The sequence below is a fragment of the Eubalaena glacialis genome, chromosome 19, assembly GCF_028564815.1.
Source record: "Eubalaena glacialis isolate mEubGla1 chromosome 19, mEubGla1.1.hap2.+ XY, whole genome shotgun sequence".
NCBI lineage: Eukaryota > Metazoa > Chordata > Mammalia > Artiodactyla > Balaenidae > Eubalaena > Eubalaena glacialis.
In genome coordinates, this window is record NC_083734.1 from 15,303,003 (window position 1) to 15,326,615 (window position 23,613).

General features: G+C 52.8%; 1 protein-coding gene across 3 annotated transcripts in view; it reads right to left on the minus strand.

The window, feature by feature from the left end:
- Nucleotides 1-23,613, minus strand: part of ABR (ABR activator of RhoGEF and GTPase) — a 178,630-nt gene that overhangs the window by 38,575 nt on the left and 116,442 nt on the right. For all 3 annotated transcript variants that reach the window (XM_061176121.1, XM_061176122.1, XM_061176123.1), the window contains 11 exons: nucleotides 20,716-20,823; nucleotides 17,824-17,884; nucleotides 12,956-13,008; nucleotides 12,231-12,371; nucleotides 10,454-10,575; nucleotides 8,358-8,523; nucleotides 5,031-5,153; nucleotides 4,596-4,671; nucleotides 4,002-4,106; nucleotides 3,023-3,097; nucleotides 403-500 (listed from right to left, as the gene is read on the minus strand). In XM_061176121.1, the coding sequence (XP_061032104.1) occupies nucleotides 403-500; nucleotides 3,023-3,097; nucleotides 4,002-4,106; nucleotides 4,596-4,671; nucleotides 5,031-5,153; nucleotides 8,358-8,523; nucleotides 10,454-10,575; nucleotides 12,231-12,371; nucleotides 12,956-13,008; nucleotides 17,824-17,884; nucleotides 20,716-20,823 (1,128 nt within the window). The remainder of the gene's footprint in view (nucleotides 1-402; nucleotides 501-3,022; nucleotides 3,098-4,001; nucleotides 4,107-4,595; nucleotides 4,672-5,030; nucleotides 5,154-8,357; nucleotides 8,524-10,453; nucleotides 10,576-12,230; nucleotides 12,372-12,955; nucleotides 13,009-17,823; nucleotides 17,885-20,715; nucleotides 20,824-23,613) is intronic.

Genomic DNA, 23,613 nt, shown 5'->3' on the forward strand with positions numbered 1-23,613 from the left:
GGGGAAAGATGGGACAGGGTCCTGAACCTCCAAGGCTGACCTGGCTTCCCAGTGGCTTCTCACCCCACCTTTGCAAGGGTGAGAAGGGGTGAGGTGGGCCTGTGAGGACCACATCATGAGGCCTGGAGCAGCGTCCTCATTCTCTGGAGCTCCAGAGGCCTCCAAATCACTGAGGAAGTGGAGTTTAGGGCTTGAGCTGTAACGCCGTGTCTAGATACAAACCCGAGATCAGAGCCAGATGAGCAGGGAGGGGAGGGCAGAGGGGTCAGAGGGACAGAGCTGGCCCAACAGCAGGCTTGGCTGTCCCGGACCAGCCAATAGAACATGAGTACCAGGAGTGGGATGGGCACGGTGGGGGACAAGCCCAGGGGTCCCCATGGGGACACCAGCCCCTCCACTCACCTCGTCCCACTTGGGCTCTGTTGTGTCCCGGAACACCCTGGTTTTGGCTTTGCTGACAAAGTAGCCAAAGGAATCCACCTCCAGGGTACAGTACAGGTCTGCGGGGGGATAGGCAGAGACACACCGAGTGAGGCCTGAGGCTCAGGAACCCGGGAGGGAAAGGGGGATCACTCATCGGTCCCCCCAGCATCCCCATGGGCGGTCTGCAAATCCACACACTCCCTCCCGGGCTCAGGCCCTGGCAGCCTTCCCTTCCATGGGTGGTGCCAAGGTTGTTTCCCAGGGTAATGGTGTGTGTTGGAGGGTGGCTTTGGGGTACTACAGCCAATCCTCTGCAGTGTGAATCATGAGGCCAGGGGCAGAGATCAGAGGATGGACATAAGTACCCCTCCCAGGCCCCAGGAGCTGCCCAGCTGGGCCGTCCTCCATCAGAAGGGCTTTCCTACAGAGGGGAGAGTGGGTACAGCCATCCCTGAGTTGTCTCTAACTGGGTGTGACAGAGACTAGATGTAACCGGGTATCCGAGCACAACAGGATGTGGGCGCAGGTGAACAGGCGAATAATGCAGAAGACCTAACGCACCCTGGCCTCCATCGGAGCAGAGACATGTCTGGGTGGCTGAGAGATGGAGGGGCGTGAAGTGCCCCTTAATTGATTCTGCTATGAGTGAACCCTTTGTCAGGGGCCAGGGGATAGTTCCTGGGATAACAGGAAGGGCTTTGCAGTCAGACTGTCTGTGTCAAATCCCAGCTCTGCACAAACCAACTACCCTCTGTGCCTTACTGCTCTCATCTGTAAGTCAGGAATGATGACGGTGCCTGCACCCTAGGCCTAACGTAATGAGTTTACTACGACAAGAAGCCATGGCTGAAGATTCACAAGGCTTAACTCCCCGTGTCAGAATGAATGTCTGAGTGGGGCAGGGGGCCGGTGGAAGGAGAAGGTGAGGACTGTCTGGAGGTGAGGGGAGACCCTGTAGCAGCACCTCATCCCATGTCTGAGCACCCTGACCCAGTTTGAGAGGTAAAACCCCTGCTCTGGGGGAGTGGGATGCCCCACCCCAATGGGCCTGCTCCCTGAGGCCCATCCCAGCCAAAAGGACGCAGAGAGACAGTAAGCATGCGACATCTGGGCACCAGGAGATGGGAGGGCCCTGGTCCAGCTCAGTGGGCTGCAGACTTGGGTGTGTGTCACAGCCCCAGGGAGCTGACTGACCAGGAATATTCCTGGGCCACCCCCTCGCCAGGGGATTCTGTGGGTCTGGGGAGGGTCCTGGAAGCTGTCGCATGTACCACCAGCACAGCCTGGAGTGATGAGTGTGGTGATCCTGGCCATACTGAGAGAAGGGCTGCTCTAGAGGCAAAAACGTGGGCTTCAGTGTCAGAAGACATGGATTTGATGCCACCACCTGTATGCCCTACTGGGCCACCCTGGGAAAGTCCCTGGAGCCTGCTGGGCCTCAGCCTCTTTGTGTGCCAAGTGGGAATGGCATCAGTGACCTCAGAGGGATGCCAAGAGAATCAGAGCAGATAACGCACCTGAAAAGGCTTTGAACGTGTCAAGCACTATCCACTCGCTGACCACGTTTGCATTTTCTCCAGCATCTAGTAAGGGACTGAGGCACACAGTAGGTGTCTGGAAATAAACTACTTTGTTCAGCATTTCTGAGCTCCTATTCATCCAAGGATTAAGGAGATGTGGTTTCTGCTCTCTAAGAACTCATAGCAGGAGAGGCAAATTTTAAGTGACAAAACAGTATGACAGGTGCTGCCCTGGGTTGATGGGAACACAGAGAGGGGAGGCAGATTTACTGCAGGAATTCAGGCTTCACAGTGAATGTTTATTAAATGACTGTTTGCGAGCCAATGGCATAACGTCTCCGTGGTGCACTGCAGGGAGAGAGGCAAAGGGCAGATCTCACCCGCCAGAGGGGAAAAGAGGGAGTGAGAGGAGTCAGGAGCCCTGGGTTTCTGATCCTACATGATGTTAAGTCCTTTAATCTCTGTGTGACTCAGTTTTCTCATCTGGCAAATGGGGAGAAACTATTAGCTGTCTAACTGACTCACAAATTCCTACAGGGAGAAAAATTAGATAAAAATGGAACTGTATTTTGTGAAATACTAAGAACTGCACTGATGTAGTAGATGGTGATTTAGAAGGAAAAAGAAGTGTGTGTGGCAGTGTGCTGGCACTACACATACAGGTCATATTTAAGCCTGCTCTTAGGTCCGTATTAACAAGCATGATTGCCTTTTATGGAGAAAAAAGCTGAGGCTCAGAGAGGTTAAGAGACTTGCCCAAGGTCACACAGCTTGTAATCGGCAGATGTGGGATTGGAGCCCCGTATTTCTGATACCTGGGGGTGGGGAAGGGCTTGGGGAAGAGCAGACCTTGGAGACAAAGGGCAGGGATGATTCCCTGCCAAGAGGAGCTGGTTCCTGGCCTTTGGGGGAATGCTCCACATCTCAAAGGAGCTGGCAGGGCCCCAGCCTGGGCAGACAAGAGCAGAGCAGGTGAGCAGTGGGAGGCCCTATGCAATGGGTCCACAGGGACTTTCTGTGAAAGGATGAACAATGGCCCACCCAGCCTCTTCCTGGGGCTGGTGGTCAGGGGTACTTACTGGCTGACTGTTTAAACCCCTTGGCAGAGTGGACGATGACATGGAGGAAGCCATAGAGTCCTGGAGACTCGTCATCTGCAAGAGAGAAAAGCCCCCAGGGAAGGGGGTGATGAGAGGCCTGCTTCTTCCCCTCCTCACCCCAGGCTGGTTGGATGCAGAAAGGGCGTGAGACAGTCTGTGCCTTGGTCCGACAGCACCACCTGGTGGTCAGATGAAGCTCCCACAGTCCACTGCTTCCTGGAATGTGAGCTGATGCTCCTTTCTCCCTCCACTCAGCCTGGGTGGCCAGTCCACACCCTCCTCCTGAGCCAGGGACTTCGTCCCATTTCCTGCGGGGCACTTTCCCTCCCCCATGAATCCTGCCTATCCCCTGGCTGCCCGACTCAGCTTAGCCTTCCAAATTTGAAATTAACCGATATTAAGTCACTCTGTGCCAAGCAAAGAGAGGGTCCAGCTCCGCCTCCTCTTTGGGACATACGGGGCAGATGACCCCCACTGTGGAGGAGAGCTTGCCTTCAAACCCCTCCCCTGCTCCAGAACCTCCCACAGGCTCCTCAGCTTGAACAATATACTCCCTTGCTTGGCATTCAAGGCCTTCTAAGATCTGATCCCTGGAAACGTTCAGCCGTATTTCTCGTACACTACTCTCATCCACCCACCCTTCCCCTCCACCACCACCCCGCCCCATGAACTGACGACCTCAGGAACATATTAACAACACAATCCCAGTGCACTAGGGCACCAGATCTTCTCTCCAGCCAGAGGTGGCCAGGGAGTAGTTGGGGCTGTCTGGAGACTCAGCAGAGAACAACCCCTATTCAGACTCTCTGTGTACCTGGCAACTGAGTCTTCCCAGCCCAGCGGAGCAGAGATCAGCCATTTGTAGCCGAGTGTCTGGCTAGGTCTTTGTGCAAGGCCCCAGCAATGCCCTGGGGGCTTGGACCTGCTGATTTGAGTAACCTCGGGTTCCAGATCTTACCGTCTTTATTGCTGGTGACAGGAATGTTGTGTACAGTCCTAAGTTTGAAACAGGATCCCGTGAGCACCTGGAGCTCCACTGAGCTCAGGACAAAGGCCTGGAGATCTGTAGGAGGAGACAAGAGAGAGGGGACTGTCACCACAGGTCCACTAGGACCTACTGCTCTTCCTTGGGGGCTACTGCAGGAAAAAAGCTGAGCTCTAGGGGCAGAGTGGGTCACTGGCAGGGAGGGAGAGTAGACATTCAGCTGGGAATAGTCATGGGTGCTGCCGGAGGGGTAAGAATTGGAGGGTCTAACTAGAGAGGTTCATGAATGTGTGTACGAGACAACAAGAGCAAGAGACAGAGAGCTGGACAACCCTGGGCTTTGGGTCAGTCCTACTGCTAATTCACCATATGCCTTAAGCGAATCACCTAAAGTCTTTGGGTCTCAATTGATCAGTAACGTCAATTAAGTGCCACCTGCCCTGGCACTTTACAGAGTGACTGTGAGGGCTAAAGAGGAGACTCTGGACATGAACATGCTTGGAAATGCAAAAGGCCCATTGTTGCCATGGACACCATCAGGGTAGCGTAGTTGGGGCAGGGCTTTACCTTTCTTCTGTAGTTTCTGAATTGCTTCTCTCCACTCTGACCTCTCATAGTCTGAGGACAGTAGGAACAGGTAGCTCTGTAGAAAGGAGAAGAGAATTCAGTAGGATGACCAGAGTCAGGCCAAGGACATTTCTGGATCCTGGGGCCCACAGTGAAGCTCCTTTGTACCCAGGTACCCCTATGCTTGGAGAAGGGCAGCTGGGAGGAAGGCCTTCCTCCTAGGAAGCCTGGTGACAGGAGTGGCAGTGCCAGTGATGGCCAGCAGAGGGCACTGGCTCCCCATCAGCAGGGAGAGGGAGTCCAGGGCTGGAGCCACAGCAGCCTCCTTGGGAACTGGGGGCCTGATTCCCACGGGTCAGGGCCAGGAGCTATAGAGAGTGGGCAGCCCTGGACCGAGGAAGGGAACTGTCTCTGTTCCATTCCCACCCTTCTGACCTTTCCATTCCTATTGTGGATCCGAAATGGGATTGTGGGGGAATTGAGCAGCAGCAAGAACTCATTCTCAAACATCTTCTTTTTCAGGCGCTCGATGGCCCGGCTCTGTCCTTTGTTGGCTTTCTGCAGGGGGCAGAGGGCACAGACGGTTCCCTTCACACTCAGACTCCACTTCTCACCCAGTAGCTCTTTGTACAACATTCCCCTGTGTAGTCATCATTTTTTCCCCCCTTTTCTATATTTTATGATGATTTGATGTCTTGGGGGGCCTAGCCAGCCACAGAGAAAACTGCTCCTCCCAGGACATGCTAAATCCTAAGCTAGTAAATGACTCCTCTGTGAGTGCGTCTTTCATGTGCAGACCAATCAGTCTTGAGTCCACACCTCCAACCATCTCCTTTAACTAACTCACACACAATCCAATATCTCCTCTGCCCTAGATAACCCAGGGCAACTAGACACCACTACTCTAGCCCAGAGCCTGCTGTCTTATTCAAACTAGCCGGTCCTAAGTTGTTCCCTGTGGAAAACACAATCCAGGCTCTGGGCCATGCACTCCCCACGCTCCTTCTGCCTCTTGACCGGACCTGGTGCTTTCCCACGTGGCACGCCCCCTTCTCTTGGAAACTATAAGTAATAAAATAAATATAAGTAATAAAAATCTTCCAGTGGCATCAGCATCTCTGAGTTGTCACTCAGTCATCTCCATAAATTAAATCCCGGGTACCACTGAGACACCCTGCTTAAAAACTGAAGACACCTTTCAGCATAAAGACCCCACCTCTGGCCTGGCACACGGGGCCTCCCCTGGCTGGGTTCCAGCTTCCACGCCCAGCCGATGTCCTGCCACACGGCCCCTGCACCCTCCACCCCAGCGTCACGCTATTATTATCCCTGTTCTCTAACAAGCTGTTCCCCCTCTCAGTCAGTGTTCCCTTCTCCTCCAGTTTTTCAAGTTTATATTTTATAAAGGATCCCTTTCCTTTTATTAACTGCTATCATGTTTCACGTCTCTGTTCCAACGCCGTCCTCAAGCTCCACAGTTAGAATGCATCTCTGCAGCATTTTTTTTTACCCACTAGACTGGCAAAATTGTGACAATCGCTCACAGCTGGCGCTGTGACAGTGTGGGGGAACAGTGACTGTGACACAATGCTGGGGAGAACATGATCGGATGCAAACTTTTCAGAGGGAAATCTGGTAATGAAATGCACAAGCCCTCTGCCCCAGACACCCCACTTGTAGGGAGTCTACCGGAGGGAAATATGAGTGCAGATTAAAGAACGAGAAACAAGCTAAAGACTCAAATACGTTGTCATGTAGTCGAGCAACAGAAGAGGATGCAGCTGTTAAAAAGGATCTGATAGATTAAATTGCAAAACAGCACGTGTAGTCTAATCTCATTAGAAAATACATATATACACACACATGTATAAGCATAGAAGAGTCTAGAAGAATACACCTCAAACTGTTGATAATGGGGGGGGTGATGATCAGTTCTACTCTATACACTTTGATATTGTGAGCATTTCTTGTTATAATAAGGCAGTGTTACATTGGTGATTAGAAAAAAATTGTTTAAAAAATATTATTAAAGAATAAATTGCTGCTTCTTTTGTGACTCAGAGAACAACACTGTGCCTCTCCAGTGACTCTTATCATGTTGTGTCACATGCTGTGGTCACACACAGGAATGTCTTCATTCTCCACTGGATAAGGAGGTCTGTGAGGCATCTGGCACACCCCTGTAGCCAGCAGCCAGTAGAGGTGTGTAAGCACGGATTCAACTAAGCAGAAGGCCATGTCTGCACACCTGGGGAAGGACGGAGGGCACAAAGCCTGCTGCTCCCAGGACCGGGTGAGAAACAAGCATGCAGGATGCCCCTGAAGTGGGGATGCTGGACAGAGCCTGATGGGGAAACAGGCTCCACCGAGGCAGGGTGAGCCTGGCTGTTCAGGAGGAGGACACCTGTGCTTGTCAGGGGGCTCCCTCTGGGCAGATGCACCCGCAGTCTGACCCTCAGCCCTCGGACATTCCCCTGAACCAAACATCCCTGGGGTTATTACTATGGTCTTCCTCTCTCCTGTTCAAAGAGAGATATCTGGGTTCAAAGAATCCTTAGAGGCCATTTGGTCATGTATTTCTCAACAATTGTTCCCAAAGCACCTATTTATTATGTGCTAAGTACTAGGGCATAGGACTGAAGAAAATAGCCCCCTCACTAGAGCTGAAATTCTAGTGGGGAAAAGAGAAAGCAGAGCGTGCAATTTTAATTCAGTACCAACAAAGCCAAGCAAAGAGGTAAATGTCTGGAACCAGGAAGCCGGGCACCCAACCCAGACTGTAGTGGGGAGACATCAGGGAAGGGTCATCAGGTGAGGTTAGGCCTAAGGCCGAGCCTGGATGGGTGAAGAGGAGAGACCAGGCCAACCAACCAAGCCCTTCCACACTCTTCCTTCCATTCATGCGGAAGGCTCTGCCTGGAAGGTGCTTTCCTCTAGCCACTGTTTTCAAATACATGAATTTAAGGCTATCCACTGTCCTCTAAAGAGCACTTTGGCTACATCCCATGGGTTTTGATATGGAGTGCTCTCATTTTCATGCAGGTCTAAACAGTTTGCAGTTTCCATTTTGATTTCCTCTTTATCTTGAAAGTTTTAACTTCCCAGGCATATATTTAACTATATTCTAGTTGTTAATTTCTTATTTTACTGCACTGTAGTTTGTGAACATGACCAGTACACTATCATTTTTTCTTTTCAATTTGAGATTTCCTATGCAGCCTAATACATGATAAATGTCTGTGAATGTTCCATGTGTGTTTGACAGAATCTCAGTTCTCTGTCGGGACACAAGATTCTGTGCATTTTTAGATCAAGTGATATTCAAGGCCCCCTCTGTTATTTATTTGCCAACTTGATCTGTCCATTTCTGAGGGGCCTCCCAGGTCCTTTCTCTTGCATACATCCTGCTTTTCCTTAAGAAGGACTTTTTCTTCTCTTGCTTTCCTATTCTGCAGTGTTTGGCATACACTGTTCCCCAGGAAATGTCCCATAATTAACCCCACTGAATTCTGAGCACTGACTCCTTGGCCCGCCCTCCATATGCTCAGAGCTAATCTGCCATGGTTAGAGTCTTTCCCTGGGCACATAAATGTATCTTGAAGACTATAAAGAAAGGCCTCCCACTCTTACATCCTGCCTCCCTTGTCAGACTCCTAAACCTTACCACTTCCCCTCCCTCCATCTCCCTGGCACACCCAGTTCAAAGGACCCCAATAAAAATGGCCAACTTCCCTGCCCCAGCTGATGCCAGGCTCTGCTTACCTCCTTCTGGATTTCACTCTTAAGGGCAGAGATCTTCATTTTCATGTCCTCCAGCTCGTGGTCTGGGAAGGGGTGCACCTGGGGACTGGCCTCAGACTCCTCAGGGGATGGAAACACTAGGTCAGCCAGGGGGATGTACCATTTGCAGTCATATTGCTGGTGCTTCCTGCAAACAAGTCAGAGGGAGATGTGAGCCAGAGAGGAATTTGGATCTTCAGGCCTGGACTGCTGGAACCAAACACCACCTGAAAGGGATTTACTAAGAACTCATCACAGGCAAGAACGATCCCCCTCCTTGAGGAACCTAATCAGGAAACACTCGTGGAATAATGACAGTTGGGTTCTAGGACCTTGGGCCTGCCATTCTTCTGGCCCAGAACAACTGATGTTCCTAAACAGCCCAAACCTCTAGGGTATGAGCAAGAGTGGTCTCATGCTTTCCTGTTCCCCATCCCACACTCTTCCTTCCCTTCTAGCCTATCTATACTTAGCTTATATTCATTATCTTCTAGGCTAGAGATAGAATACAGATGCTATTTTGAATGCCAACTTTTATCAATAGAGGTCACATGGGATACTGAGTTGAAGAGTATAAAGCCACATCCAAGGGACTTCCCTGGTGGCGCAGTGGTTAAGAATCCGCCTGCCAATGCAGGGGACACGGGTTCGAGCCCTGGTCCGGGAAGATCCCACATGCCGCGGAGCAACTAAGCCTGTGCGCCACAACTACGGAGCCTGCGCTCTAGAGCCCGCGAGCCACAACTACTGAAGCCCGTGTGCCTAGAGCCCGTGCTCCGCAACAAGAGAAGCCACCGCAATGAGAAGCCCACGCACCACAACAAAGAGTAGCCCCCACTCGCCGCAACTAGAGAAAGCCCGCGCACAGCAACGAAGACCCAACGCAGCCAAAAATAAATAAATAAATTTAGTTAAAAAAAAAAAGTAGTAAAAGAGAAGTAATCTCTGAGAATGTATCTTAAAAAAAAAATAAAAAAGAAGTCACATCCAAGTCTAATGAGAAACAGTGCCATGGTCCACTAGTAATGTCTGCCTTGGGCAAAGGACTTAAGGCAGAGGTACGTATACTTATGACTGTCACCTTCGCTTTAGAATCATCTCAAATGTCATCTAGTTCCAGGGAGTCATCCCCTCTATTGAAACTCATAATAACCTCTCCTTCTCTCACTTCGCCCAGCACTTTGGTTTGCACCTCCCTGCAACACTGAGCGTATGGCCTGTCTCGCCTGGCACACCGTAGATGATAAGGAAATACAGGTGGAAGAATGTGGGAGTGAATACTGAATAAGCTTTTCTGCTCATGACACAGAGACACCCATATCACTGGGTATAGTGATGGAGCTGGAAAGAAGCTTTCAAGTCAGATTAAGGTTCAGATCCCATCTCCTCCACTTCAGTTGTGCGACCTTGGGCAACTTATTTAACTTTATTCTAAGCCTTTTCTCTCATCTGTGAGATGGGGATAATAATACCTACTTTGTGGAGTCACTGGGGAGATTAGAAATTATATATTCAAAGCATTTGTCGTGGCACCTGGCATGGCATAACCACTCAATAAATGATAGCAGCAGATTTAATGAATATCCACTGAATTGCAGTTAGCAAAAATTTAGAGATGTCTAATAAAAGGAGAATGCTTAAGTAAATTATGGCATATCCACTTGTAACATCACGCAGGAAAGTAAAATGATGATAATGAAGATTAGGCAGCAACAGGGAAAATGCTTATGACGTGAAATGGAAAAAGCAGATCCCCAAATTGGGTATTCACTCTGATTACAAGTATACGAAAAAACATAAGAACATTTTAAAAAACTGGAAGGAAATACAGCAGCAGGAGACTGATGCTTATGTTCAGGTGGGTGATGGGTTTTTTTTGTTTTTTGTTTTCTGTAATCTGGTTGCATTATCTTTACAAGTAAAACCATGATTTATTTTTAGAAAACGGCTATGAAGTAAAATAAAATTAATTAATATGTTTTTAAAAAGGGGAAAAAATGCAGACTGCCCCAGGTTGCTGAGGGGCTCCACAGTGGGCAGGGTCTAGTCGCACTCCCGCCCCCCATCTGCACACTCACCCCGCCGATGTCTTCTTTAGCTTGGCACACAGTAGGACGTCTGTGAAGAGGAAGACATGCCGCAGCTTCCGGGAGCCCTCCGACACTTCCACTAGGAAGCCGTCCTTCACCAGCTGCCGCGTCTGAGGGAGATGGTACACCCACCCCCGCCTGGGAGTCAGCCCAGGGCCCGGCCTGCACCCATCCAGCTGTGGGGGTGAGGGTGGGGCTCCAGGGAGGGACCGTAGTGTCTGGTGGTTAAGAGCACTGGCTTTGGGGTCAGGGACGTGGGCTTAAATCCAGACTCTGCCACTTCCTGGCTGTGATCTTGAGGGCAATTTCCCTGATTTCTCTAAGCCTCAGTCTTAGCAACTGTAAAATGGGGATAATGATATTTGCCCCACAAGGTAGGAGTCATGGTGTATGTAGAACAGTTAGCACAGTGCCTGGCATGTAAGATGTGATCAACAAGCGGTAGCTTTTCACTTCCCTGCAGCTCTCAACAGCTCAAACCTGGATGGACCCACCCTGGGTCATGAACACTCCCTCCCACCCCCTCCATAAAATCCCCCTAACCCTGCCTAAGGTGTTTATCTAGTTTCAGCTAAACCTCGACCTGCAGAACCACTCAGGCCCATTTACACTGTCTCTGACCCTGGACTTCCCTCCGTGGGGCCATCACAGTGTCCTGGGGAACCTGCAGCCATCTCTAACCTGGGCTCTGGCTGGTCCAGAGCATTTTGCTCCACGCATAACTTCCAGAGCCTCCTCCCTGCCACCCTCAGAGCCAGCAGGCTGCTGTGGGGCTGTCACTATCTGTCCCAGCCTTCCCCGTATTATGTGCCGTGTGACCTATATACGTTGCAATATGTAGGTGAGCGCGTAGAAAGTATACAATTCAAATGATCTGAAACTGGTCATGTTCTAGGGCCTCTGGAGCTCTTTCAGACATCCGCAGAGTCCAACAAACTGGTGACATTCCAGGGTTTGCGAACCAGGGCTGGGAGCTGCACCAGGGACGGCTCTCTGTACCCTATTAGTCACTCTCCAGAATGTGTCCCTCATTACTTCCTTCCCCAGGAGACACTGGAGGCTCGTAAATGTCACAAAAGGAGCATAAACCCAGCCAGCCTTCACTCCTAAACGCCACTTAATTACCTCTCTTGGACAGGAAACCCCGTATGTGGGCCAGGCTGCTGACCCATGCAGGTAACTGTCCCTTTGATTGTTCACATTGCTTCCCCTCACTGAGGTGTCCCCACCCTTCCACCAAAAGGGCCCCCAGGGAACTGGAGCTGCTAGCCACACCTAGGCGCCCACCTGGGAGAGTCCAGCCACCTGGCAGCCTCAGTCACCTCTCCCTGACTCCACAAGCTCCCTCAGCTTGAGCCATTATCTTCCAGGGGACTCTGAGGACATCATACTGCCCAGAGGGGGGTGTCTGCATTCAAGAACGAGACAGCCAGAGCCCTGGTCTGGGGGTCAGCGCATGAGGCTTGCAGACAGATAACCCCAGCTAAAGAATCCAGTTCCGACACTTATAGCCGAGAGACCTCATGCAGGAGACCTGGAGAGACTCTCCGGGGCCCCGTTTCCTCTTCTGCTCCTGTGGACTATTATGAAGATGAATGAGACGCTGGACTTTAAGCTGTCAGTCCAGGACCTGAAGGCCTCTCCTTGGCTGGGAATGAGAGATCAGGGTTGGAGAGCTACAGAGCATCGGGCAGTGGTGCCCGAGCAGGCAGGAGAGCAGGGACGGGCAATCTGGGTGCCAGGCTATGCTGGGTCCTGAGCTCACCTCCCCCTTGGGGGTTGTGACTGCAGTCCGGCGGGGGTCAATGTCCTCATTGATGCTGGACAGGAAATTCTGGGAGATGCGGAGGGCATCCTGTAGCAGCGGGTAGTCTGGGTGGTCCACAGGTGTGTGCTTCAGCAGGTCCTGGGAAGGATGGGGTGGTGAGTTGGGGGGAGCTGTTCTGGGGCTTAGGGAGAAGACAGTGGGGAGAACTCTATCCTCGCTAAAAGAATTCCAAGGGAGACACTAGGGACCCACACTCTAACCTGGTCATGCCTGCAAAATCTGAAATAAAAATTAGGGTCAGAGCAGCAGGGGTGAGGGCAGTGGTGCCCCTTTATTCCTGCTGCAGTCATTAATCTTCCCCCGGGCAGCACAGGCCAGGTGGAGTCTCATGTCACCAAGCAGCTGAGAGAGACACCCCCCTACTCACCCCACAGCTGCTCCAAGGACACTGGAGACCATCAGTCAAGGGATCGGGAGGCAGGAAGTGCCTGCCTCCTAGGGAGCATTTGGCCAAAAATCAAACTTAGTAGCCAAGCTATTTTTAGCCCTGGACACATCAGCATGGTCACCACAGGCCAGGCAGGTGTAGTCAGGGCCCAGCGACCCTCTGCCCAACTCCCCAGATGGGCTGTTCTCAGCCACTCCAGTGCCCGTCCACCCTGAGTTCAGTCTCCCATCCAACTCCTAAGCCCTCTCAGGCCATTCAGGGGGTACACACTCACGTGTAGGACAAGGGTGCTCCTGGTTACTCGGTCAATGGGCTTGTAGAGCAGAGCTGTTGGGGGCAGGGGCAAAGGAGACAGGTCAGATGAAATATAGGGAGCAGCTTGAGACCTTAAGGAGCAGCCTTATGCCCCGACCCGCCTCCCTCCCTTGCATGGACACCTGCTTACAGGAGGCCAAAGTGGGTTCCATGGTAACCCACACCTCCATTTTCACCCCAGGCAGGCCAGACCACACCAAAAGGGGGACACACAGCTCTGGTGGCCCAGGCCCCCTCCCACCTGCCTCCTCATCTCATCTCCCACCAGACGTGATTTCTTCGAGGGCTGTGCATCCCCCAGGCCCGTCCTGGCCTGACCGGGCTCAAAGCAGACACAGATACTCCTCTGTACCCTCCACGATGAATCACACAGCCTTACCCCCCAGAGCTCCAGGACTCCGGGGGTCACACCCGGGACCCCAGAATGCAGGAAGGAGACACTGTTTTTCCAGGGAGGGCGGTGTCCCCGTGCCCCATCATTCTCATATCCCTCTGGTCCAAGGCCTGGCACCGCCAGCTGGGAACAGCATGCTTCGTTCTGACCCACAAGGTTGACCTCATCTCCATGAGGAAGACCCCTCTCCATGCCCTCAACCCCCTCCTGGCTGAGGGCCAAGGAGGCATGCCCAACCTCCACAGAAAGGCTCTGCTCTCAAGCTAGTGGCAGCTGGGGGGCAAAGATTTCCTAAAGGAATTCAGGTGGGGCTTCGAGTATGAGAGCCCCTGAAGAGGCTGGGAAAATGCAAGCTCACCAGGGCCCCCACTGGCCACACCCCTTGGTGACCAGGACACCAAATGAGGATTGCTGGGATTCAGCAGGGACAGGCGGAGGCGGCAGCTGGCCCACTGACACTTCCAGACAAAGCTCCTGCAAGCAGCTGTGCCCTGCCCCTCCCAGCCTGGGTGGTTCAGCTCCGGCCCCGCACCTGGACACCTCTGTCCATGGGGTCATGACCTTTGTCCTCCTGCCGTGGGAGCAGTAACAGGCAGGATGCTGGGCTGGGGAGGAGGACCCTAGAGTGGGTGTCCCATGGGACCAGGCTGTGACAGGTCCCAGAGCTGACATTCATGTCCCAGCCAGCCCCCAAACCAGAGAGTTCCCCAAAGCCCTAGATATAAATACCCTGCGCATTGCTCAATGGACACTTTGGGGAATAATCTGCTGGCTACGGAGAAGATGCAGTCTCAGCGGTGTGCCCCGAGCCTCATCTGCTGGCTTTGCCTGGCTGCCCATTAGAATCACTAGGGAACTCTTAAAAGATTCAGATGCCTGTTTCCCCCTCTCCCATCAACTAAACAGCAGGCTCTGATGGGCAGAACCCAGGCATCACCATTTTAAAAAATCTCCTGTGCTGTTTCTGATATGTCATAATGGTTGAAAACCACCGCTTTATGCACACACATCTCCCATGATTTATTTGCAGCCCTTTCTTAATTTAGTAATTTCTAAAGCCCCTCCCCATGGGCTATGGGAGCTAGAATGGACAGGACCAGGCTTGGGGTATCTTGGGACAGTGAGGGTACAGCCCAGTTACCAGCCCAGGAGGGGGCCAGTTCTGAGGCTGTCTAGGGTACCCACCTGTGGCTCAGCCCATCTGCAGGGGGAAAAAAATCACTCCCTGGGAACCCCAGAGACCCAGAGAAAGTGCAAGCTCAGCAGACACCTGCCAGGGTGGGCCCTCGAGCTCCCACCCAGGGAAAGCTGATACTACAGTGTCAGCTCCCTCTGCCCCTCTGTCAGGTCCCAGGAGGAAGAGGTTTCTGACTAAGCTCAGAGGTCTGCACAAATGGTGGATTGGGTTTCAGACGGGTTATTAATATGCTTATAGTCACCTCAAGAGTCCACTTGATTGTGGCCGTGGAATGAGTCCTAATGCATCAGCCCCAGGTGGTGGAGGGGCAGGTGGGAGGAAGGGTGGGGAGAGGCAAGTGCAGGGAGAGGGCCCTGGGGCCACCGTCAGATATGGAAGGAGCCAGCGCAGCCCTGATGTTCGTGCTCTCCACGGCACCTGCGCACCTGCTTCCCCTGAGAATGCAGGGTGAAGAGCCCACCTTTCCCCCCTCACCTGCTCCACGTCTCCAGCAGGCTGGCCTGCTTCCTGCCTCTGCTTCACCCACTCTCACCCCTCCTCACCATGGGGTTCCTGTTTCTGGGACAGACACCATTCACCAAGTTGCAATGCCTGTCTCTCCCCCTCCTCCAGAAAGCCTTCCCCAACCAGGATTTTCACAAGCAACACTCACAGCGCCTAAAAGTCAAACCATGGCATGTGCAAGTTGGCCTCTCTCTAGTTTGCTGAGTACTTACTCTGTGTCCAATGGCACTGTTTTACATGCGTTATTTCCTTTAATTAAAAAGGGAAGCAATTATCACTAGCCCCATTTTACAGATGCAGAAACTTCTCGAAAGCACAGAGAAATTATGTAACTTGCTCACAATCACAAAGCCGTAAGGGACAGCTGGGTTTGAATCTACCCATGGTCTACACGTGCTCCTATCTTTGAGACGTCCCCTTCCGTAGGGGAGGCAGCACCTGCAAAAGCTCGGTGGCCCTCGGGAGGATTCTGGGAAAGATTCACCGGGAAGGAGTGGATGAGCGGGCCTCTCTTGTTGCCAAGGTGAGCCCCTTTCTTAGGGGCCTGGGTCACACGCGACCTTCCTTGCACCTCCACTGCGTGTGGCCTGGAGCCCTGCAGACTGGGCGCTCGGCACACAACCGCTAAGGCAGACAACTGCTGAGTGAGCCCCAAGTCGCACAGCCTCCCTGATACCCCACAACCAGCACCCCTTGGAGGGGCTGAGAAGATTCAAACAGCGTGGTCAGCAAGGGCTCCTTCACTCCTGACCGCTCACTTTAAAGCTGACTTTGTTGCAGGGACCAAAGAAACCCTGAACTCCAGGTCCCAGGCCTGTTTCACTAAAACTAAGCTTCTTTTGGGGGAAGAAAGAGGAAGCAAAGGGCCGACCGTTTCCTCTTTAGGGAGACTGACTGGAGACTTGACCAACTCCTAGGCCAGACCAAAAAGGGCATTTTCCCCTCAGATCTAGGACCAGGCCAGAGGGGCGGGGACCCAGGTCATCTTCTGCCTGTGACTACAGCTGTCCTGCTGGGACAGCTGGAGGGGGGCGACCTCAAGGGCTATCTCCATCACGAGCAGTCTTCAATGCAGGACAGCCCGAGAAGGTGAGCGGACAGCTGATCGTGCACAGCGGCCTCCGGGAAGAGCCCGAGAAACCTCAGCATCGCTCCTCCAGCATGCTGCCACCCCCCTCTGTTCAGCCTTCGACAAGGAGCTCCGGGTTACCACGGAGATATGAGAGCAAAGTGACTGAGAGGGGTGCAGAGACAAAACGCCTGGTGGGAGAGAAGAAGGTCCTGAAACCAGCTGCCTGCCACAGGAGCTCAGAGCAGCTGGCCTGGGGCAACATTTGACCCTTATGCCCCTGCCAAAGGCAGCCTGGCTTATCCCTCAGGTACCTCTGGCCTCGGAAGGCGGGGCCCACTAGCTTCCGGACACTTCCTTGCCTAGATCTGTGCCAGCCTCCTCTGAGCAAGAGCCTGGCTGACTGCACACACCTGTCCCAGGACCCCCTCCCTGAGGGAGCTGCAAAGATGATGCTCTGTCCGTCCCCCCTATTGTATGGTGGGTGTGTGACCTTCACAAACCAGCAGCCGGCCACGCCCCCCTCTCCCACCAGCATTCACGGCCAAGACCTCAGCTCAAGGGTCTCCAGTGGCTAGAAACGAACCCCCTGGGAGCAACCCAATTCCTTCCTGCTCCCAACCACATACACGTTCTCCCCTGCCATTCAGAGAGGAGAGCGTGAAGGCAGTGTGTGCACTCCAAGCACACAATACCCTGGCCTCTCACACGAAACAAAGAGACTCCCAACTTCTCCCTCCAGCCGGGGCTGGCGCCCTCCCGCTCCAAGGCACTGCCATCCAGACCATCTGTCACTCTCCGATTGGCCCCTGCTGACCCCTCTCCAGCCCCAGGGTGGCCACCCCTGCAGGCCCAGCCTCGTCACTTTCTCTCCTTAACAGCCTCTCCAGGAAGTTGCCCCCAGCCTCTCAAGCTGAGCCACTAATTCCCCACAGATCCTCGGGGGTACCTGGACCCTTCTAGCCTGGTCCTCCCATCTCCAAGCCACCCTGCCCCGAGTGGCCCCTAGACTTCAACTCCAGGCTGGAAGCTGGCCGGCACGGGGTTAACATAGGTCCAGCCACTTGTCCCCCCCTCCCTGCCCTGCTGCCCCCCAAACCTTGATGGCCACATTTCAGCCCACTCCAGCCAGCCCCCAGAGGTGGGAAGACACACCACCTCTCGGGAGAGGGGGCCTGGGTTACCATAGGTGCAGTTACAGCAGAAGCGAATGATGAGGAGAATTTCCATGGCAGCCTCCGTCCCCACGGCAGGAGCTTGCGGCCATCGCTCCCGGCTCCCCAGCTCCCATCAGCCGCCCGGCCACTCAGCCACCTTCCTGGCTGCTGCTGCACAGCCTCCAGAATCAAGCAGCCGCTTCTGAGTGCTCCTCTAGCAAGGGGGAGGGGAGGGGAGGGCTGCGTGCGTGGAGGGGGTAGGAGGAGGAGGGGAGTGAGCCGCCTGCTGGCATCCTAGGGAGGAGCACGTTTGTAGCTGGCCAGCTGCCTGGGGACAGAGGCTGGATTCCTCGCATGCACACGCTCACACACACACACACACACACACACACACACACACACACACACACACACGGTCACGCACGCACACACACAAGCAGGGCACCGTAGTCTACAAAGCCAGACAAAGGAAGGTGACTGCTATCCAAGCCATTCCCCTAAGTACCTTCCATAGTGACTGACGTGTGGCTGTCCTTGGAGTCCTTGGGACCTTTCACTTTCAGTTCCTGCCAAACAGAGGAGAGGAATCACTACCTGGCCTGTCCCCTGAGCCTCCCCATCCCCCATCGTGAGCATGGCAGGAAGCAGGGCTCTGAAACCCAGGGGTGCAAATAGGAGAAGAGAGACAAAGACTAACAGGTGCAGGCCTCCCTCTGCCTCTCTGCTTACTGAGCCCCTGGGCCACACCCATCACCTCCTGGAGCCTCGGGGGTCCAGCAGCTGATACAGGCAAGAAGGAGGGCTTCCAGGGACCGGAGAGGACTGCGGTCCTGGTGCTCCTCAGACTGGTGCCCTGAAGCCCCTCCCCAGCAGCTCAGAGGGCCTTCCAGAGGAGGACCACCCCCTCCGCCACCCCGCAGCAGCGGCCACTACTCAGAGGTCTGTACACATCAGCCCAGGGCCAACAGGCCTTTAGTGCACAAGCACCAGCGCACCAGCTGGTCCTTGGGCACGAGCAGCCCTTGAGATAAGGAGCGAAGGGTCCCACACACCTGCACAGGGGGAAGCAGAGAGGTGCAGGGCAGTCCGAGCTGTATCTTACCCATATTGAAAGGGACTCACCCAGCCACCCGCCCCACCCGCACTCCCCACCCACCGAGCCTGGGCTGGGCGTCAGAGAGGAAACTTCAAGGAAGGAAGAGGCAACATCCCTCCTGGATCCCATGCAAAGTGACAGGGAGTGAGTGCCGGAAACAGACCCCAGGGGTGGCTTATCTGATCCTAACCTCTTTCATCTGCCTTTAGAGTCAGAGGTTCCAGCTCCAGCCCTTGCCACTGGACCAGTGTGGCCTGTAATTGGAGCTGTAATGCAATCCCCACTTGGAAGACTGAGTGCATGGTTGGTGGGGGGGTGGGGGGGGGTGGGTTCCCAGGGGACGTGTCAGCAGGAAGGCGGGGACGAGGTGAGGCCAAGGACAGGTAGCAGGTGATGTTGCCTGCTCTGCCTGGGGGGAAATGCCCAGGCAGTGGGGAGCTCCACACTTCCTACTCCTGCCTCAAGCTGTTTCTAGACAGAGAAAACCCCCAGGGACTGAGCCTGGGGTGTGGGGCTGGGGAAAAGGGAGGTTACTCAGCTTCTCAAGGCTGCGTCTGGATTCCCAGATTTAGGGAATTTTTCTCCATGTCCCCTTCCAGTGCAGCTTAGAGGTATGAAATCGCTCTGCTGCAGAGGAGGAGGGCCTAATTGCAGTAATTAAGTGGCAGCACCAGTAGAAGTGATGGCGTCTGCGCATGAGTCAGGGTGAGAAGCCACTGGCAGCAGGCCATGGGCCTCGCTCTGCCCTTGGGGCCAGCTGGCTATAAGAGGGGCTTGGGGAAGAGCGCAGGGGTTTCTGCCCACCATAGGGAACAGGCAGTCAGCCCAGGCTAAGAGGAGACCCCCCCCCGACCACTCTCTGGACCACACATGACCCGGGCACCCGGGCAGCCTTGGCAGGGTCACTCTGAACACAGATGGGAAACCCAGTTTGTTCCCAGGGAGGGCGGGGAGCCGTGAGAGGAACACCCTTTCTCCAGCCTCATTGCTCCACTTAGAGGGACCTTCCCAGCCCTCACTCCACTCCGTCCTCCCAGGCAGAGGGTGACTCACCTGACCCCTGGGTTTGGGAGAAGAAACAGAGCTCAGCCCTCCTCTCTCTGCCCCCAATAGATGTGTTTGAACGTGGAGGGGAAGTGTTAGCAAATCCAGTGTGGCTACAGATCCATGTCCACGTTTTTCCAATCCGGCTTTGACTAGTAATCAAGCTGGCATCTTCATCTCCATCTGCCCCACTCTCGCACTGCCTCCCGGCTGATTCCAAACTTGGGTACGACCCTTATAACCCCAGTAGTTTCTCGAAAACTATCCTGCACCTCACCAACTTTTCCAGCATCAGAGCTGAGAGAGAAAGCAAAGGATTCAGAGGGGCCTATAAGGCAGGACTTCCAAAACTGCAGAAGGAGCTCCCTTTCCTTGGAACCAGAGGTTCTCCTGCCCCAAGCTTGGAGCTGGGTGTTGCGATTGGAAAGCCAGTGGCCTGATGGGGGTGGGGGGTGGGGGGGTATTCCTGAGATCTTTTTGGCTCAAGGGGTGAGCTGGGCTGTGCTCCTGAGGAATCCTAGAGCCCTTCCCTGCCACTTCCTGGATAGAAGTGTTGGCGGCAGACAATGCCACATCTTTGCCCTGCGGAGGAGGGTGGTGGGAAGGCTGGGCTGCAGCCGCAGGGACAGGCATATTCCCAGCCAGAAGGTCTAGGGCTTCTTCTCTACGTGGCCTTTGTCTGCTCTCTATGGGACTGCAAGGATCTTAAAAGATCACCTAGTCCAGACTCCCTCAAATCTTCCTGATTATAAAAATCACCTGGGGAAGTTTATTAAAAATACAGACTCCTGGGCCCCACCCCAAACCTTCTGAATTGAAGCTCCAGGGAAGGTGCCTGAAGATCTGCATTTTAAACAGTGCCCCTGGTGGTTCTTGTTGTCAAGCAAGCTTGGGATGAGCTGCATCAATCCAGACACCTCATTCTACAGCAGAGGAAATAAGCCCAAGAGAAGGGAAGTGACTTGCTTAAGGTCACCACAGTGTGGGAGAATGCTGCCTTTTTAATTTTCTTCTTTGCTTCCCCTGTTCTAATACAGAATAACCTAAAACAGAATAACAAAACCATACATAAAGCGATATTCTTATGTTAAGAGGGAAAATGTCAAGTGCAAGAAAGCAAATCAGGCTAAGTGTTACTCATCAGGGGAACCATTTTCCTCACTGGCAAGCAGGGGAGGAGAGGCCCTAAGGCTAGAAGGCTCTGAGCAGCCCCCCAAACCCCGAGTCGTAGGGGTGGCTGTGCAGGGAGCTGCCCACCTCGGAGATCTTCTGGAATTGGTTGTTGGACTGGCTGCACTTCTCAGCTGTCTCCAGAGCGACTTTATAGTTATCCACAAATGCTTTGTACACGCCAAGCTGGCTGGCCTGCAGGGAGAAGAGAGAGAAGGGCAGGAGAGGGACGGGGAGAGAGGATTAATGAATGGATGAAAGCATAACCAGAGCACCTGGCGCTCCCTTAGCACTCAGAACCTCTAACTCAGTCCAAATGGCTAGCTGGGAGCAGAAGGAAAAGGCAGGATGAACATACTACAGTATCCCTTTGAACTTCGTAGTTTCCATGGAAACTGGCTCAGCCAATAAGGTTAACAAGGGGGTATTGGGGGTTGGGGGGAGCAGGGCACGGCCTTTGTTGGCATGCTAAAATTCAGTTCATTGCAGCATTTGGCTTTATTTAGCATCATCAAAGTCTCACATGGTTTGAAGCCCCTTAATGCCTCACGAGTCTTTCACATCCTGGAATTAGCTGAAGCAGGGGGAGACAGGGAGAGGGGTGGGCACGTGTGGTCTGCTCAGTGCCCCACTCCCCATGCTCAGTGTGGGGAACTGCATTTAAAGGCGCAGTCCCCACTTCCCTCGGCCTCCCTCGAGGTCCCTTTCCCCACCTCCTCAGCCTTCAAGGAGCCAGAAGTCCTTCCTCTCTACACATTTGCATGTCACTTTGAACCTAACACAAAGCTTTCCACAGCTTCGGACCACACAGAGCCTCGTTGCCTCCTTGGGGAGGCAGAACAGATGCCATCAGCCCTTTCTGCAAAAGGGGAAACCAAGGCTCGTTAATTCAATTCCGCAAATATTTATGGAAAGCCTTCTCTGTGCTCTGCGTGTACATTTCCTCTTACCAGAACAAAGGGTGGAAATTCTAATTAAACCACAATGAGACACTACTTCATACCCATCAACCTGGTCAAAATTGAAAAGTCTAATGATATTAAGGGTTGGAAAGAATGTAGGAAAATAGGAACTTTTACAGACTGCTTGCAGGGGTGTAGATTAGTATAATTATTTGGAGAGTAATTTGTCAATAACTAACAAAGTTGAAAATATGCACAGCTTAGCCTACTACTTAGCAAATCCTCTTCTACAAACAGACCCCAGGGCTATGCTGTCCCGTATGGGAGCCACTTGCTACACATGGATATTGAGCGCCTAAAATGTGACTAGTCCAAACTGAGATGTGCTGAGTGTAAAATACACACTGGGTTTCAAAGGCTTAGTATGAGAAAGAGAATGTAAATTATCTCATTAATTTCTTAATCTTGATTACATGTTGAAATGATAATATTTTGACTCTATTGGGCTAAATAAAATATATTCTTAACATTAATTTTACCTGTTTATTTTTACTCAATGTGACTACTAGAAAAATTTACGTTATATACGTGGCTCGCACTATATTTCTACTGGAAAGCACTGCTCTAGAGAAACTTGCATATGTGTGTGCACAAGAAAATGTGAACAAGGGTATCTACCCGCTTCACTCCTCCTTTTGTGAAAAGACTGGAAACAAATGCTCACAAATAGAGGAAACCATACACACAGTGCAGTTAAAATGGATGAACTAGATCTTTGTGTAGCAACACTGACAAGTTTCAAAATGAATGCTGATTGAATTGCAAAATACATGATACATATAGACACACTTACATACACTTTAAAAGTACAGTGCAATGCCATAAAAAGATATACATGTGTAGCAAAAACACGAACTGCAGCCTAGAAGGCTACATACCAAATTCATGCCAGTAGCTGCTTCTAGGTTGAGAGGAAGGGCAAGAGGAAAGGGAGAGAGAGAGAGACTCCATCCTCATCTGTAATGCTTTATTCTCTTGATTGAAAAGTCTTTCCATATATCTTCAGAGCTTAACATCTGTTAATTCTGGGAGGTGACTGCACCATTGTTTGCTACATTATTCTCTAGATTTTCTGGTTAAAATTTTTTTCAATGAAGTAGCAAGGACGTTCAGCTGCTGCAAGGCTTCTACCCACCAAGGTACGAGGGGGGAAGTGGGCTGCCCCTGAGCCCTGCCCCGGATCGACTCTGCTTTCTGCAGAATCCCTGTGTTCCTCAAGGATCCAAAGAGGTGGGTGGGGGATCTGGAGCCACCCAGGGCAGAGACAGAACTCGAGGAAGCTGGCAGGTGGGGCGCAGGAAAGCCAAAGGGGAAAGTGAGAACTGGGATGCTTGTGAAGAAGCCAGGGCCAGAGCCGTGCAGGTCTCAGCCCCAGATGGGCCAGACTTTTCAGAAAGGAAAATCCCAGATGGGGAGGGGCGGGAAGGGATGGAGTTCATTTCCTCTTCCAGAGGGAGTCCTGGCCCACTGGTGTCCCGAGCTACAGGGGATGTGCTAGCCAGTCACTTCCTAAACCAAAGTATCATTGCTATTCTTCTAGGTATGCACATTCCTTGTCCCCCTTCCCACAGAAGGATAAAGGCTGGGTGCTCAGGGTGGAACGCTACCCTCCTATCCCACTACAGAAGGGAGTAGCCGGAGGTGAGCCAGAAGCAGGAGCCACCTGGGCAGAAGGCCTGTGTGCAGGGGTCACCGGCCATCCCAGGCACTGCCGTCTCCATGGAGCACCCTAGTCTGCAGGGTCCAAGGCCTGGCCTGCCAGGGCCATTAACTGGGAAGTGGAGGTTGCTTGGAAACAGCAGCTTGGCACTGGGGTGATCCCATAAAACAAATAACAGAGATGCTAATTCCCTTCTCTCAGTAATGGATAATCAAATACCCGGAGACCAGCTGAAAATAAACTGTCTCCAGATGCCTGGCCTGCCTGGCCTCCTCCCAAGCCTGTAGCCCCAGGGGCTTCAGACATCAGTTCATGATGCAGGGGGAGGGAAGAGGGGGGTAGCAAATTCATGGCCAGGCCAGT